At 35.8% G+C, this 18,736-nt stretch overlaps 1 protein-coding gene across 9 annotated transcripts in view; it reads left to right on the forward strand.

Moving 5' to 3' along the window:
• Positions 1-18,736, forward strand: part of shi (dynamin-1 shibire) — a 139,402-nt gene that overhangs the window by 95,833 nt on the left and 24,833 nt on the right. For 4 of the 9 annotated variants that reach the window (XM_081764772.1, XM_081764771.1, XM_081764777.1 and 1 more), the window contains exons 14-16: positions 532-741; positions 4,471-4,649; positions 5,832-6,017. In XM_081764772.1, coding sequence (XP_081620898.1) covers positions 532-741; positions 4,471-4,649; positions 5,832-6,017 — 575 coding nt within the window. Of the gene's footprint in view, positions 1-531; positions 742-4,470; positions 4,650-5,831; positions 6,022-18,736 lie in introns of those variants that run through there. The other 5 variants (XM_081764774.1, XM_081764773.1, XM_081764780.1 and 2 more) reach the window with 3 other exon arrangements.

Genomic DNA, 18,736 nt, shown 5'->3' on the forward strand with positions numbered 1-18,736 from the left:
TAGTATCTCTCCATTTGTTCTTACAAGGTATATTGAAATCCTTCTTTATTATTTTGAACTTGACAGGTAAAAAGATTCAAAGGGGTCAGTACTGTCTGTTCTGAAATCAACTAAGTATTCCCGACAAACTTCCAGTCTACAATTCAACTATAAAAAATACATCGAAGAATTAATTATTTCATTTCATATTACTTCATAAGTATACTCTAAATCTCAAATATTATGGTATTTTATGAGCCTTTGTTTTAAAAAGCTACATATGAAAAGACGCTTGTCGCTACATATGAAAAGACGCTATAAAATTAAATGTTTCCTTCTATCAGTTTTTCGTTAGTGTTGAATTTTAAGTGCCTTTGGTGGTGTGCACTATTATGAACTGACAAAATGTTCAATTTTTAGTATGGTTAAAAGGAACAGCATATAATTTCTTGGTAAATAAGATAATGGCGTCGTGGTGACATTTGGTACTTTCTGATTATAGATCAGGTTAATTGTTACTGTATATCTGATGAAATTTGTCCGTTTTCCCAGCAGGGAGGTGGTGAGGGAACATCGTCTATGGATCCTCAATTGGAAAGACAAGTGGAAACAATTCGGAATTTGGTGGACTCCTACATGAAGATCGTTACAAAGACTACGCGTGACCTGGTTCCAAAAACAATAATGCTTCTAATAATTAATAATTCCAAAGACTTTATCAACGGAGAACTCTTGGCGCATCTATACGCATCAGGAGATCAGGTATTTTTGTTATATGTGATTCGTTAAGCAGGGTTCAGTTTTAATAAATTGTAATCTATAGATTTTAAATAGAAAAAAACATTGTGATTTTAGAAACTACCATCATAAACTGTTCTAATCACGTGCTTGTGCTGTTGGGACAGCAATTTTCGTTTCCTCTCCATCATGGCTGGTCTTTCCTCCCTCTCACGAACCATAAATATATCGGATGATTACGGAAGTTGATGCCTCATTTTCATAACTATCGGAAACAACCTCTGGGCACCACTAGTGTTTGTCAAAGCTGTACGTCTACCTATAGATATGTAGTAGTGTGATGAGTCATTTAGTAGCAGATATTATTGAGTGAAGGGTATTTCTGTATGGAAGAAATCACAGGGTGTCCCAGGAAGAAGGGGCAATACTTCGGAAAATGGTAGTATGGGTGATTCTAAGCTAAAAAGTTCATTTGAACATGGGTCCTAATTTCAACGGTTTGAGAGCTACGAGTTGTGAACCATTTTTGACTTTCAGGTTGCATATTGCTCACCCTGTAGTTATTCTACAGAGGTAAGACATAACGGATTTGAAAGATGGTGATCTGGCCTTTCCAACGGTATGCAATATGTGGCAGTGGTATGTTTGGAAGGAAAGCTGTTGAGGAATATTTGGGAATCAGTGTTGCCATCCAATTTCTTAAAATAACCTTAACTTTCAAAAATTTTCCCCCAACAACTTCCCTTCCAAAGATACCACTGCTACATGTTTCATACCGTTCGAAAAGCCGTTCCATCACCTTTCAATTTCGCTGTCTCACCTCTATAGAGTAAATACAGGGTGAGCAATACGCAACGTAAAGTCAAAAATAGTTCACAACCTGTAACTCTCAAACCGTTGATTAGGACCTATGTTCATATGAACTTTTTTGCTTAGAATCACCAATACTACCATTTCCCAAAATATTGCCCCTTCCTCCTAGGAGACCCTATATATATATATATATATATATATATATATATATATATATCGGAAACTCCTCGTGGCTCTATGGTTGTCGTACGCGTCTGCAGCGCGGGAGTCCCGGATTTGATTCCCAATGTCAGCTCATACGGTTCGGATTCCACGGCAAGCTGTAGCTTCATATCTCATAAGAAAGCTGCTGGAAAACTTTCTGCGTACTACTACTTACAGTGGCGCCAGTGTTCTGATATTGAGTTTGTGAAAGTATTTTTATATGAGAAATGGAAATTTGTTGTGAATACTTTTGGTCATTGACTTCATTTGGCTTCTGGGGATGAAACACAATCGATTAGGACTGCGTTTTTATGTATGTATGTATTTATTTATTTATTTATTTATTCCAACTTGGTTAGACACTTCCCAGTGATGAATTTTGTGAAACGATGTGGTGTAAAATATAAGATAATTTACTACTTAATTAACCGTCTTTCCGTACTTGGATCACTTTCATAGAATTGTGTGTTGAGTATCAAAAGCAGTTCTAAAAACAAGCTGCAGAGATTATGTTCACTGTTCCATAGAAAGAAAATATTATTTATTGCTGAGAGTTCGTGTAAATAGGTGTGTACGGTATCTTGTGTAGCCACCTTAAAAATTTAGTAGTTCTTCAGTAGTTGGATCCTGTAATACCACTACTAAACATTAATAATAAGAACATTAGATTTATCATCATGTAAGTTGGCAGTGTGGTTTGTTACTGTAGTTACTGAGACACTTGCTACTGGCTTTGTCCATGTTAATAGTTATATACCTCTTATATCAGAAGTCACGAACCATAGGGCAACTCCATTATGAGTCATCATAGGTATTCTGCCATTATTGGTAGGCCACTTGCAACTGAGAAGCCTCTAAGTACCACGGTCTTCAGCGATCCTCTTTATCTTCACGGAGATTTTTTTGTGTAGATATCGTAGCCTCCTTCGACTCGCTCGCTGTTTCCTGCTACCATACCCTCTAGCACGCCCTCACGATACAGTTCTTCTTAGCCAATGTCCCAACCAATTTCTCTTCCTCTTTTCAGTTACATCTACAGTTCTTTTCTCCCCACCATTTTTGACACAGTCTAATTCGTTTTTCCGCTCGACCCAATTAGTTCTTCACACTCACATTTCGAAAGCTTCTAGTCTTTTTTTTTTTTTTTTTTTTTTTTTTTTTTTTTTTTTTTTTTCATTTCATTCATCGCTTTTGCGTAATATCCATGTTTCTGCCCATACTGTAAAACACTCCCGTTATGAGTAAAGTTATGAAAAATAGGAAAGTTTTCGGAAATTGGTGCTTTTCAATCTCTAAAATAGTGGAATGTTTCCAATATAGGTGTTTTAAGTTCCCTCACACGATAATGTGCACGTTCAATGTGCCATTTTTGCGTGCCCGTACGTTCCGTTCGAAGAGCCAGCTGAACTGGAAGCGTTACTTTTTCATTTAGCATACATCTTACCAGTATGGAGCTCAAGTGGCTGGCGCGATTGGAAAAAAATCCACTATTTTAAATTGTAAACTACCTATTTCCAACGCTTTCCATTTTTTCATACTTTTACTCATAAGAGTTGGCCTATGGCCCCGGAATTTTGATACACACGGTATTTTATAATAGTAGCTCTCAAGAAAGTTAGCTAAATGTGAGACTCATTTTCCACACTGCTTTTACAATGCTTATGTTAGATTAGCTTTGTGTTTGTTAGAGTCAAATCTTGCAGCTTGAATTCACACCCTTCCATACTAACTAGGGTTGTAAAATTTTGTACAGATACGTAAAGCCGATGATAGTGTAATATTTTCACATAATTTTTGCTGTAGCGTATCGTTTCTCTATAAAACTATAATTATTTGTCTTATCAAGTGCTTGATGTTATACAACCGAAACCTTCAAAGTAGTGTAGTCAGTTGCAGATGACTAGGCGTTCTATCAACTGTGAGCATTCACATTTGTATATCTTTTGGGGGGAAAAAAGCTTGTAAAGTGTTCTTTTAAAATAAAACACATAAATTCACATACTGAAATCATGTAGTTTTCAAATTAAAGGAAGTTACGAGTTTGATTGCAAGATATTGAAGAAGGGCTATGACAATCGTATAAGAGTTAAAGACAGTGCTTCTGTAAAATACACCAGAAATGAGAAAATAAAATTTTTGGCGGTGTAAAATGAAGAAACTAAGACTAAAAGCATTGCACGCGAGCGCTCAACCTTAAGAAGAGCTTATTTCCTTTTTAGTACACAAAAGATAAATAATTGTATTAGATTGTTATCTTAATTGTCATGTTAACAGCTGAAGTATTTTCTTAAGGATTCTCAACTCTCACTTTTCAAATTCTGTTTGCTGTTAGGTGTTAGTGTGCGCATCATTAACAATTCCATTTAGCTGTACCTGAATATGTCCCCTTATAAGATATGATTTTGTTCTCGAGACAAATTGATACTTGGTTTTTATGCATTAGAAATTGAGGAAATAAGTTTATTTTATACCGTATCCTCTATAAATATAAGCTCAGTGAAGGAAAAAGTGCGTCTGGTCGTAACTCAAATATCCTAACGAATACACTACCCAATCTGGTCTAGAGTCGGACTAGTAGCGTAATATTTTCCGCACCGACAATGTAAAATCCGGAAACCGGATTCAATTCCGAATTGATTTGTACTTGTTTTTATTGATTCCTTGATACTTGATTGGGAAAGAAAGTATACTTGTTTAGTGGTAATTGTTACCTAATACTTTGCCAATAAATTTCAGGCATCTATGATGGAGGAGAGTCCTGAAGAAGCGCAAAAGAGAGAAGAAATGTTGAGAATGTACCACGCCTGTAAAGAAGCGTTGAGAATTATAGGCGACGTTTCCATGGCAACTGTATCTACTCCAGTACCTCCTCCAGTGAAAGACGATTGGCTACGATCTGGATTAGATAACACAAGGTTTCTATTTTTATTTTTTGTTATTTTACGTTTCCTAAAGTTTCATGCGACGTCCATTTCAGCTGACATATTCTAAATCATTTATTTCCAACTGGGCGATGTGTGACGTAGGAGCTCAGTTTTACAATCACAGTGAGGAAAGGGAAGGAAATGACGTAGGAGAGCAAATTTTAAGCGTACGTAGTATGCCTGTAAAGCTATCGATGTTCTTGTTTGCGTGTCATCACTGTCTTTTAGCCATGTTTGCTGGTCTAGTGGCTAGCGAAAGCCACACGTGGTCCAAGATTCGATTCCCGGTGTGAAAACATTTAAAAATTTGAACGCAATACGGTGGCTCGGATTCCACCTTAACCCTCGCACTTCCTAGATATTTTTATAACGCCAACTGCCAAGAGGGTTCACTTTGTACCCACTTGTTAAGCTCACAAAAGAAACAAATTAGAAACACTCACAAAAATCTACAGTGACTGAACTGAATAGCTAAATGGAATAAGGCTAATAGCTATTTATTATACTGCCATCTAGGAGTGACACTGCTAAATGTCAGTTACATCTCCTACCAACGGAGTGGGGGGAAGGGTACTGTGTGCCCACCAGCTTAAAATAGCAAATTTGAGACTCACTAACGTTCAGTTTGCACCACCGTATGGTATATGCTTTAGGTAAACATGTTGAGCAATAACACATTTTTAGAATATGTTTTAAAGAAACGATTAGAAGAGTAATTACAAAAATAATAATAGTAATACTGTGGTGGGCACAAAGTGAAATCCTCACTTCTCAAACTATGTTTAAGTTATTCAATATGTATCATATAACAGCTATAAGCATATAAATGTTTTTTGCTGCAACTACCAACAGGTGGGCGTAGAGCTTATGAAACAAACTAGTATTTCATTTTTTTAAGAAAACAATACTCTATTTATGTAGTATGTGTAATCTTTTTATGTTTTTAATGGCCGCCTCTGGAAAGTCCTGTGTTCTCATAAAGAAAAAGTTAATAAATATTGGCAACTTGATTCAACCCAAAATATTAAGTTTTCTGTCTTCTATTTTTGCAATAATAGACCATTTAAGGAAATGAGGGTGGCTAACTTCTTATTTGGAAGTAGACTGTACGAAGTATAATTCCTATTGTAGTAGTCATAACATTCTTTGTTCTTAAAATTATGAATTTTTCAGGGTATCCCCTCCATCTCCTGGCGGTCCTCGTCGAGTGCCTCCACCTGCGTCAGCCTCCAGGGCACCCCCTCCACCTCCAGCAACTGGACGCCCTGCTCCAGCCATTCCTTCAAGACCAGGACCAGGAGCACCTCCTATGCCACCAGGACGTCCCGGAGCTGCTTTACCTCCACCGCTTATCCCCTCGTAAGTCCGATTGTGTGGCTGCATTTGTCAGTATTGTATTAGCTTAGAAGTTTTGCACTTGAAAGACATGGCAGTAGTATTTACTTTTCAGTGACCATGGGATTCAAATTAGATGCATTAAGATGGATCGGATTAAGATGCATTTGTCTGAAGAAGTGAATTGAAATACTATCCAGTCGAACATAATATGAGAGCTTTGCAGACACCACAAGTTTTTCCAACCTAATTTTTATAACATATTAAATTATAATGAATTTCACTTTCGATCCTCTGCCAAGTTGCACATTTACATTCTTCGAAATTCAATCGTGTTTCTTTTTACTAAATTTTTAACATCATAATGATTAATCATTAGAAACCATTGATCGAAACTGTGCTAAGGATATTGCCTATTTCTAAAGGCCAAATATAGACATATTATTTCCGCAATGGTCAAAGGAACAGCTCAGGATTTCATAGTAAGATCGTGTCGGAAATTTCTTTTGGAAAAGGAGTATTAAGTATTAATTTGTCCTCTATATATTGCCTTGGTTTGGCAGTCTTGTGTACATTTTAAGTATTGGACGTATTTTTTGTATTTCGATAGCATTGCGTAGTTCTTCATAAATGCGTAATGCTTCGTATAAATGAAGAATTTCGCAGAAGCCACCGACCTGACAATGTTTTTTGCTGCATTTGATAAACATAGTATTTTAAACAAAGGTGTCCAAAATTCATCAGTGAAATGCTCTTTTTTTTAATGCGTAATATGCTTGTATAGTAGGACATATTTCATATTTATTGGTGCTTCTGTCGGATTATCATTCACTCTTTGCTTCATATATGTTCGCACTGTCAGAGAAGACCCCCGCATAATGATTTTTCAGTGGAAAAGCAAGTGATCAAAGCGAATGTGAAAGAACACAGGAGTGCAATGAAGTCGATGGGAATTACATTAAGATAGTAAAAACAATAGTGGAATAAGTGGAATAGAGAAAACAGAAATTTTCTACTTTTTTCTTTTCTTTTCTTTTTAAGTTTTTAATTAACAATAGTGTTTTGAGAAAAAAAAAAAAAAACAGTAAAATAGAGAAATCGTACTTGTTGGCGATGTAAACCTAGAAAACCGCGGAAAGAATCCTAACATATATGAAATAAGTTCTTATCTTGCACCACGAACTCTGTTCTTGTTTTAAAGGTTCGGTTTTCATAATGTTTCGATTATACCTGTGACCATGATCGGATTCACATGCGATGTGAGTAAAGATTACCATTGTAATTCCGTTCAGAATAATGTTATATGTCCTGTAAATAGAAAACAACCCCGAAATACTTCAGAAACCACTCTCATTGTGAATTAAATTGAACACTGTAGATTTGAATCTAATCACTTCCTTGCACTAAACTTATATCCATGAAATGTTTTCGTAATATAATTTCAGTATCACTTACCATACAAGTCCACTTTGAACAAATTATATAATTTTTATGGTAGTTAATTCCTGGCGTGTTACCATTCTTCAGAGACTGTATATACATATATTTTAGAAAATTGCATCCTAGAGCAGATCTTAGTAATTTCAACGTACGTAGTTATGAAGGAATTGAAGAATTCGAAGAAACAAAGTGAAATAACTGATGACGGTCGAAATAAATGAAGACAATTGTGTTATTTGTTATTAATCCATGTGTTCTTTATTATTCTTGACTTCCAATGGTGGCATTGTTAAATAAAGGAAGGAAATCATTAGATTGAGATACGTTGTGTGGAATTGAAAAAAAAAAAAAATAATAAAGAACAGATAGATTATTTGTATAGATAATTGAGAATAAACATTCGTAACATATGATGAATTGCAAACAATAATTAAATCTCCATGGGAATAGGAACGCAGAGTTAGGAAATAGAAAATATAAAATGCGCTTTTATGCTTTCAGTAGGATAATGAATTTTCATTTCGATTTTTTTTTTTTCTCTCCTGGGGAGAGCTTTGTAATCCATATATTTATTTCTCATATCAAAATCATACAAGGTTAGTTATGTAAAGGAAACAGTTTTAAAAATGATAGTGTGAACCTATTTTGTTCATTGCGTCTTTAAAATTTCCTGAGTTATCTGTGGCTTTTTTGACAGGTTTAATCACTCGCATGAATATCGAGTAACTGTATGAAAACATCTTATGCTGTAGATGCATTGGTTCTAATATTAAAAACCGACCTCTTGATAACTTGAAAGCACCTGAAATTTAACGAATCTAAACTGTGTGTGTCTCACTTAGGCACTAAATTACTTATCCTACATAATGGATAGAATAAAAACTTACTTTGTACACGAGAAATCAATGTTAGCTTTCTTTGTATGTTAACGAACAAGCGTATAAACTGATTTTGAATTTTTGATGAATTCGTTGTTATAATCTATGTTCATGTGAATGACTGAACTTGATTAAAAAGGCCAGAATAAGTATCTAAAAGCGTTCAGAAAAACTTAAGAACGCAATAAACGAAGTAGGTCTCTACTATCCTTCTTATAAATAAAAGAAAATTTTTGCAGGGTTAGAAATTGGTATAAAAAGAAATTTGGTTAAAGATAGCAAAAAATTGGTTTCTTACCAATATACCCTCCCGTGGAAAAATTAAATATTCTCCAAATGTATCGGAACAACAAGCTAGTTGTGTCTTAAATGGTAAGCTAATAAGGATAAAAATGGATGACAGAAATATGATATGGAAAAAGGAATACATACTACCAAATAAATATAACGTAAGAGATGGGTACTAAAAACAGCGAGCAGAGCACAGTGGACGAAAGAAAGAGTTGAGTTGGAAGAGGTGCGGTGTCTATATCTTTTAGTGGTTAAAAATTATTTAACCTTCAACTACACGGCGTACACAAATAGCTCAAGTGATTTATATATACAGAAGTATTTACACAGTTACAAACATTATGCAACATTTGACCCAAACTTCTCCGGCCACAATCAGTACATTCTCCGAGGCCTTGTGTATGTGATGATTTGTACAGGATGTGGACACAGGAAGCACTGGAGCATATGGTTAATAGTTTGTTCTTTCCTAGAGTTACACTGGGTATTATCCTCTTTAGCGTAGCTCCACCTTGTTAGATTAACCCTTGATCTGCACACTCTGAATCTCAATCAGCTTTATGGGTAGATAAAGTTTAAAATATCTTTTTCTAGCAAAAAGGAAGGGGCTTTAGCTTTCAACAATTGTAACTTGAGTTGATGCTGTTGAAGATGTGGAGTGTGGTGTTGCAAAAGTTAAATAATTAATCTTTTCTGACAAAAAGTTTAAATATAAACTTACAACACTACAGTTTTCAGTTTAAACTTATAACTGTCGAAATAGGAAAGTCTGTTTACTTTGTAATATAATGACTTATAAAAATCTAATACATTATACTCAAGATTTTCCGGCCTAACGATCGGAAAATAAGGGAAACTCGCATAACCCGAAAAAACATGATTTTACTGGAGATAATAGATATATAAAGGGACACCGTAGTCTGGTGGTTAGAGCGTTATCTTATGTGAGCGTGATCCCGGGTTCGATTCCCGGTCGGTGCTTCCCAATTTTTGGTGTCCACCCAGCGTCGTGAGGCAAACTGGGGAGTCACGAGAAAACGAGACGTGACGGCTACTAGGTATAGAAATAAAACTTCACTCTTGAACCAAACGACCAATCTTGATCAGATTTTCAACATAGATGACGTTCGTGCCTGGGATGGGTTTTACCACTTCACTTTGACGGAACAACGTAGGGGAAGGGGAGATATACAAAAATCAATAAGTATAAAAATAAAAGTGACCATGTTTGTGAGTTAATAACTCTTGAACCACCCGATCGATCTTAATCAAATTAAACATATATGAGGTTCGGACCTGGAGTAGTTTTTATCATACCCCTTTGACGGTAGAACTTAGGGGAGGAGATAGATACATAAAAATAAATAAAACTTAATAACTCTTGAACCAAATGATTAATCTCGATGAAATTTTTAACATAGATGAGGTTCGGGCCTGAGATATTTTTTTTATCATTTCACTTTGATGGTAGAACTTGGGGGAGATACATAAAAATAAATCAAACTTAATAAATCTTAAACCACCGGACCGATCTCGACCAAATTTTCAACCTAGATGAAGTTCGAATCTGAGATGGTTTTTTGTCATATCACTTTGACGGTGTAACTTAAGGGAAGGGGAGAGACATTTTAGAATGATCGAAAATGACCGATATTAGTGTCTGATATATAGTTTTTGGGGTCCTGAGTGAACAGTGACACTTCTGATGCCGTTTAAATCCAAATTCAGCCCCGTAACTTGGGAGAAGGGGCGGAGGAAATATATGAGAATGATCGAAAAGACTAATATCAGCGTCGAATTCATAGTTTCAGGGTCGCTGAGATGAACAATGATACTTCCGATGCAGTGCCCTGCAACATGGGGGAGGGATATATATAAAAATCACCGGAAATGACAAGTATCAAAGAGTGCTTTAGTAATAGTAAAAAGTGACTGACTAACGGAACATATTACGATTTTTTCTTAATTTAACCCAGCGAAGCGGGTAATTGATGCTAGTAGATGTATAAAATACAAGTAGATTATTTATTTATTTATTTATTTATTTATTTATTTGTTTGTTGAAGTAGAGAATGAGTAACAATGTTGAAGACAACAAAGTTGTTTTCTACGTTCCAAAGATGAAAAATGAAGCACTCCTAACCTCCTACAGTTATTACCGGACACTACTGCAATGCGTTTTCGATTCCCGGTGGGGTCACTCGGTCGAAAGAGTGTAACACGCTTTTTCAGGCCAGCCACCCTGAATGAGGTTTTCCTGGGTTTTCCTCATTCACACCAGGCAAATACCGGGGTGGTACCTAACTTAAAGGTCCCAGGCCGCTTCCTTCCTTCCCAAATCCTTTCTCCCTTCCCTTTTTCCGGATTGTGTGCTCGCCGAGGGACGTCATCCCTTAAATCGTGAAGGGCTAAATGGCCTTAGATGCCGAAAGCCCAGAAATCTAAATCCTACTGCAATGCGTTGTTCACGTGTAATAAATTTTGTAAGTGCTGTCAGCACAGCGAGATATTTTGTATGCATATTTGCTTTCAAGACTTAAACCAGGACAAATAAACCTTAAACTAAATAATCTGCACACGGACAATCGAGAGTGTAGAGTAGTCCCTTTCGTACCTATTTATGACTGTGAATATTTGGTTTGGCTTACGCCTGGTAATGTAGCGTGACAAATATATAGATTTAAAAAGTGCTTTGCACAGTAATAATGTCTTCTGCACATTTATAGTTTACTCTCTTCTGTATATATTACTTTTATATTGGATAAGCATCTGGAAATAGTGTGACAATTTAAGGTAAGTTTCTGTTTTTTCGATTACTATATGAAGATTCAGATTAAGTTTCTTTTAAACTAGAAGCTAAACTCTGCAATGATATAAGCAAAGGTAGGAAAATAAGAATTGTTGAATAGAGAGTGTGTTCACATTTTTCTTTTACCCACAATTCACATACACAGTTACACACTGAAATATGTAAATCGTTCTTAAGTTGCAAACTTGAGGTTTTTTTAAATTTGAGTTCCTATTGCTAATATATGCTGATTAACAGAGTACAAGGAAGCTTTCTGCTGTTTTGAAAACTATTTCTTGTGGACAACATACAGTATGACCCAAAAGTAGATATACAGTTGGTATCAAACTTTTCTCTGATGAGGTAACTGGTCAGACGTGTCGGTGGGAGAGTGGCAAATGACCTCTACCCAAATCGTGCGTATCCTCACAGCATTTTCACAAACACATTTCCGACACTGTTTCAGAAACCTTTGACTCTTCAGTTAAGTTCCCTGTCATCATTTAAAGACCAGTAAAGAAAAATTAACGTAGTACGAAGTGTATTGGTGAATTACTGTGTGTGTGTGTGTACATTTGGGCTATTCGATGTATGCGTAAACAGTATTTGTCTTGGAAGATAATCGAGAATCCAGGTGCGATTTGTAGAAAATGTACAATGTTCGATTTAGAAGTAAATAGGTTACCAGTAAATAATCGTGAAATAAAGAAAAGAAAAAGGAATTCAGTGGATTTCTTCTCAGAAAGCAAAATTGTATTGTCGTAAATCAAATTCTGGATAATTGTCCTCCCTAACCCTCGCAATGCGAACTACCAGGGGGGGGGGGAGTGTGTCATTTTGTGCCCACCTGTTAAGATTAAATATATCTTGCAAAAGAAATTAGAAACTCACAAAAATCTACAGAGACTGAAGTGAACAATATACAGGATACACATACTCAGTTATTTATTATGTTGCCATCTAGGAGTGACAATTCTAAATATCAGTCACATCTACCAGTGGGGGGAAGGGGGTACTTTGTGTCCACGAACTTAAAATAGGAAATTTATGAGACACATTAACGTGAAACTCTCAAAATAAACAATACACGGAATAAGAATAACCGCCAAATTCAGAAAAAGCGGTATACATGTATTTACTATACTGATATCTAGGAGTGACACTACTAAATGTCAATCACATCTCTTACCAACGGGGGAGGGGGGGGGGGCTACTTTGTGTCTACCAACTTTACACGGATATTTTATGAAACACGCTAACGTTCAATTTAAACCAACGTAAGGTATTCGCTTTACCTAAACATGTTGAGCAATAACCTATTTTCTTACAATTTTAAAGGAACATATTGAAGAGTAATTACAAAAAATGTACTGTGATGAGCACAAAGTACTGCCCTGTTTTTAATCTGAGGGTTTACCAAAGCTGCCGTTTGACAACAGCAGGAAAAGAGTCTGTTTCCATAGTTAATTATCAGAATACTCGGCTTTTACATCCCTCTTAATTTAATTCTGTTGCTAAGAATACATTACCATTCATTAATAGTTTTCGATAGCAATAAGAACCTGCATACTTTAGTACCTAGGTAGTATCGCTTTTAAATCAATATAGTTATTATATGAAGATTGTCTAGGAATGTTGAATAACTTCGTTAGAATTCCCTAGAAACTTATATCATGTTACTGTCCAAATATCACCTAGAATTTTGATGTCATTTTCTGCTGCTCATATTTTATGGGGAGTATATTCACAATATTCCAAAATCAAATAATAATAATAATAATAATAATAATAATAATAATAATAATAATAATAATAATAATGTTGAAATGTTTATTGGAAACAAACAGCATTACAGCCACAAGTGCCCCCCCCCCCAAAAAAAAAAAAGGTTTATACAAGCATAGGGCACATGCAGATAGGCATAACATACAACTGATCATACAAAAATAGGTGAAATGAATAAAATATTCGTTCAAAAAAAATCATAATTATCATGCATTTAGAACAAGTATAGCGTGTAAAATACAAAAATAAAACATTATTCACGGTATAGTTGAAACAGTTTACAATACAGATATATATAAACGGTTTCAGAAAGACGCTATGTACTTGATAATAATAATAATAATAATAATAATAATAATAATAATAATAATAATAATAATTTATTTATTTATTATGAGAAATTGCGACCACAGCCAAAGCCATAATGGTCATATATACAATTATATACAATGGAATATTACAGGAAAAAGTACAACAAAACAAAGAAATTAAAATACATGAAATCATGACAATCAAGTAGAGCAAAAGAAAAAAACATTAACACAAGTTGAATTCAAACTAAATTACAAAATAAAATTACAAACATATCCTCAATTCAGTAGAGATTCAATCAAGTAGGATGTATTACTAAGAATTTACATATGTAGATCATAAAATGAACAAATTTAAAAAAATTAGTAATAAAACACATGAACAAATATACACCATATGGGTAAAAAAAAAAAAAAAAAAAAAAAGAAAAGAAAATTAATATTCTTAGTAATAATAATAATAATAATAATAATAATAATAATAATAATAATAATAATAATAATAATAATAATAATAATAATATGAACATCCAAGTGCTCCAGATACACCTTACATCCCGAAAGCTATATTCTCAAAGTTTTCGGTCACTAGATTGTAATTATGCTGTGCTTGGATTCAGAGAAGTAATATCGTGATATCCTAATCTGTAAATATATTTGACAAAAGATATTTCTACGAAATGTACCAATATTATTTTGTTAGTGATTTATTTCTGGTATTTTTCGTTTTTAAAACCAATTTTCTCCTTATCTTTTGTTCTCAAAACACATTTGAGATTTAAAAAAGAAATATTTTCTGTATAATGGAATATTTATCGAGAAACAAATGTAAGTACGTCTTTTTTCTTTTAAATATTTGCACATCATTAAAGCATGTGTTAATGTACTGTTATTAGCCCAGAGAATGTTTCAGCTACCATAAATGCAGTTTTGTTTTAATAACGTCAAAAAAAAAAAAAAAAATGTATGTTTATGAGTGAATCAACTTTCCTATATATTCTGATTACATGTAATTACTATAATGCAATATTTGTGTTATGCAAGGTTGAGTCAAATAGTAGGAAAGAAGTGACGGCATTTTTTTTTTCTTTCTTTTTTCTCCTTGTTGTAATGTGTTGAAAGTGTAAGTGTTGGACGAAACTTATTTTCACATTTCCATTGTTAGTGGCACAAATTTGTTTCAGTTTTATTGTGACATTTGGTTGTCCCTTGTCTTAACCAGAGATGTTCACCCTCGCGAGGGTGGCCCTCTCGAGGGCATCCTCACCCTCAAGTTCCCTCGTCCACAGTGACACGAGGGCGAGGACAGGTTTTGGCCGCGAGGGCGAGGGTGCGCGAGGGTGAGGACAAGCTTCGACGGCGAGGGCGAGGAAAAGCTTCGACGAAGAGAGTGAGGATGCGCGAGGGCGAGGACAAGTTTCGGCAGCGAGGGCGAGGACAAGCTTCGATGGCGAGGGTGAGGGTGCGCGAGGGCGAGGACAAGTTTTGGCCGCGAGGGCGAGGACAAGCTTCGACGGCGAGGGCGAGGACAATTCCATTCGCGAGGGCGAGGGCCAACTGCTACTGCGAGGGCGAGGGTGAGTGAGGTCGAAATAAAATGAACATCTATGGTTCACACTTCACTCAAGGGAATCGAGCCTGAGACTTGCTGCAAAGCAGACATGCTTGCTAGACACTATACTAACTTCCTTTGTATATTTCAATATCATTAACTTTCAGTAATCACCGGTAATTGACCTATAACCAGAGTCGAAGTCTAAGAGGGAGTTATTGAAAATGTTTAATTATCCTAATTTTTATGTAAATATTTCACTTTAGAATATTAGCGTTTAAATACTCCTCTCCCCCATACAACCATTACACACGCTAATTCTATGTAACAAGCAGTAACGACTACATATTATCAGGTGCAACATTTAATCAATCAACATATAACATATAAAGCTTATAAAATTTTAATTAGTCAGCTGGATTACATCTTATGAAAAAAGTTGAATAATTTCCACCTTATATGTTAGTTGTTTGACGTAACGTAAGCATGAAGGTAAGCTTAGATCTTTGTTCGAAATTCACATTGAAATGATATTCGCAAAGAATCTTCAGTTGGCTGAATCTCTTTCGTTCCAGGTTGGCTACAAGACTGCGATAACGTAGGACGTAAAAGTGAAGATTTTATTCCCCAGTCAGAGTTTTTAAACTATCCTATCTCTTCAAGTCAATAATTGTCTGTTTTGCATTATTACTTTTCAGCCACAGAGCAAAATAATTCAATCACTCTACTCCTGTTTTAATGATGTATGGCAGCATGTAACAAATTGTTGCGAGGTCCTGGGCAAGAAAAGTTTGTGATCGCCCTTTCAGTTTTTAATTGCTAATTATAATAAAATTTCTGGAAATCAATTAATCTACACATTTAATTATTTGTGCTAAAGAAAAGAAAGGTTTGTTCTCTTACTTTCCCGTTCCACCATTTCTTTCATCATCATTCACTTGCAATTTCATCCATCTCCTTTAGCAGTTACATAACTCTGGGGCGCTAAACTAAAGATTTCATCTTTTCTTTCATTACTACAATCTTAAAGTTTGCACGACATTATTAATTGTTGGATTGGTGGATTTATAAAAGTCAGTGCTAAATCATTTTAGGCTCGATAATCTTTCCAAGGCCCCTGGAGGCGCTAAGCTCTGAGCGTGCCATTTAGGGAGGAACGGTGGCTCAGCGATAGAGAAATTACCTTTGTTCGAAGGGTCGCATGTTCGATTCCCGTCCAAGTAAGTTCGTGGTGGAGGACATCGTGTTCGTGGATTTTCTGGGGATTATCCAGTTTTCTACCACATTCTCATTCAACTATTTCTTTCATCATTCACTTCTGTCTCCTTTAGCATTTAGCTTGCATAATCGTGGGATCTTAAATTAAAGATTTCATTTTTCATTTGCCTTTACGCATTTGTAGTCTAAGGAATCCTTAAGACAACGTTTGAAAGATATCATTTCATAATTGTGGGAATTACTGAAAATAAAGTTTCCAACAATGGTAGCTGCCAAAAATGAACCAAGACCAAAGTGATAAAGTGCACAAATTGGCCCCTAGGGTAGTTTCTTAAGACAAAGTTTCATATTTATGGCAATTATTGAAAAAAATTAAAAATTTTAACATTGTTAAGGTAGGACAAATGTATCTCTATTAGTGGTGAATATTAACAATATTTGAGCATCGAAATTAACCTTACAAGCACATTGACACATTTCAGTTTATATTTTAAAATACCAATTAACTTAGATTCACATTCAAATCAATGAAGTCATTCATGTTATAGGTTAGAGTGGGTATATATTTCCGAGTGATAATTCAACAATAGTGTTCTGAAGTATTTTATTTGTTTGCTGACGGAGTTTCAAAATTAAGCTCTCTAGATCTTTCCCTTTGAATTTGTTCAAATTCCTCAGTTACGCTACATACATCAGGGATGGCCAACGTGTTGACTGTCAAATTCTGACAGATAGTCCGCGGCAGTCACTCTACCGCCACTCATCAAACCTTGATTTCACCCTCACCCTCATGAGAGCCGCCCTTGTGTGGCTGAATACTTATGCTTGCATCGTAGTTCAAGGAACATTTTGAAGTAAAGGCATTGCATACTGTTGATAAATGATGTAAACGTCACTATCGACCGAGATCTCCATTGTAACAGTTGTTCCATTTTAGGTGTTCCACAGTAAGTTATACGATGATATGTTTAGTTTCCTTTCTTTAGGACGTATGTTAAGCAAGGGCGGATCCAGGACGGACTTCTGGTGGGGGTGGTGGGTTGTAATACTGCTACTTAGAGCTACTTTTAAGAGCTCCAAACACTGGGATGCGTTTTATTTGTATATATAAAATAAAGAAGTTTCCTCTTCTGGGGGAAGAGATCGTCCCGATCGCCCCCCCCCCTGGATCCGCCACTGACGATAAGGAAATAATTCAACAAATAGGTTGAATAATTGATGCTCTGATCCTCACGAAGAAGGCCCTCTCGAGGCCTCCTCACCCTCAATTACCCTCGCCCTCAATGATATGAGGGCGAGGGTGCGCGAGGGCGAGGAAAAGTTTTGAGCACGAAGGCGAGGGCGAGCGAGGATAATGGACAACTCCTATCGCGAGGGCGAGGAAAAGCTTCGACGAAAAGGGCGAGGGTGTGCGAGGGCGAGGAGAAGCTTCGGCAGCGAGGGCGAGGACAAGCTTCGACGGCGAGGGCGCGCGAGGGCGAGGACAAGTTTCGACAGCGAGGGTGAGGGCGCGCGAGGGCGAGGGTGAACGAGGGCGAGGGCCAACTGCTACTGCGAGGGCGAGGGTGAGTGAGGTCGAAGTAAAATGAACATCTATGGTCTTAACGTGCCCAAGTTTAATAGTTTCACTTTTAGTGTTTTCATATAATTTTCTCTCGTAGTACATGCATAAGTTGAAGTTGGTTCCAGTTTTGGTGTTTTCATTTAACTTTCCCTTGTTGAATGGGCTGTTTCAGTTTGTGTTTTCATTTGACTTCTCACGTAGTAGTGCGTAACTTCGAGTATGTTTGTTTTAACGTTTTATTTGACTCTTCCTTGTACTATGTAAATAAGTTTTAAAGAATATGTATATGGAGTTGTTATAAGTCAACGAATGGTCATTATGGACAGTATTTAATATTATTTGATTCAGTCATTCAATTTCACTACTGCTTCGTAGGCTTATTACAAAATTGGTGTGGTACAGTTAGGTACCTCTGTGTGTAAAATATATATATATATATATATATATACCGGGTGCACCATTTATAATGTCCCACCATTATAACAGAGGAACCAAGAGAGGGAGAGAAGCGAAAGTTTGCAAAAAGCAACTATAGGAAGGGGGACATCTATCCATATATTGGGTAACATCAGGTGAACAGTGTTGCCAACCCAATATAAAGTTATGATTTTTAAAATGGAATGACCTAAATTTAATTTCATAGTTCGAATCAGCAATGAAAACAAAGACGAAAGAGATGACACTCGCAAATCAGTGTTGCATACTTTTTGAGAAATAACGTTAAACATGTGTCAAATTTAAACGCCTTTAACACACACAAGGAATGAAGTAGTAACTATTTGTGCACATTAAATTAAATACCGGGAAGAACTCTTTAAGATGACTTCAAGTTTAGAAGGATGAGTTAAACAGTGTTGTCACAACAGAAGAGAGAAAAGTGGAGTTTGGAAATAGTGCAATAACTTGGAAAAGGCTC

This window comes from Thermobia domestica, chromosome 7 (genome assembly GCF_964235325.1).
Source record: "Thermobia domestica chromosome 7, izTheDome1.hap1.1, whole genome shotgun sequence".
Lineage (NCBI taxonomy): Eukaryota > Metazoa > Arthropoda > Insecta > Zygentoma > Lepismatidae > Thermobia > Thermobia domestica.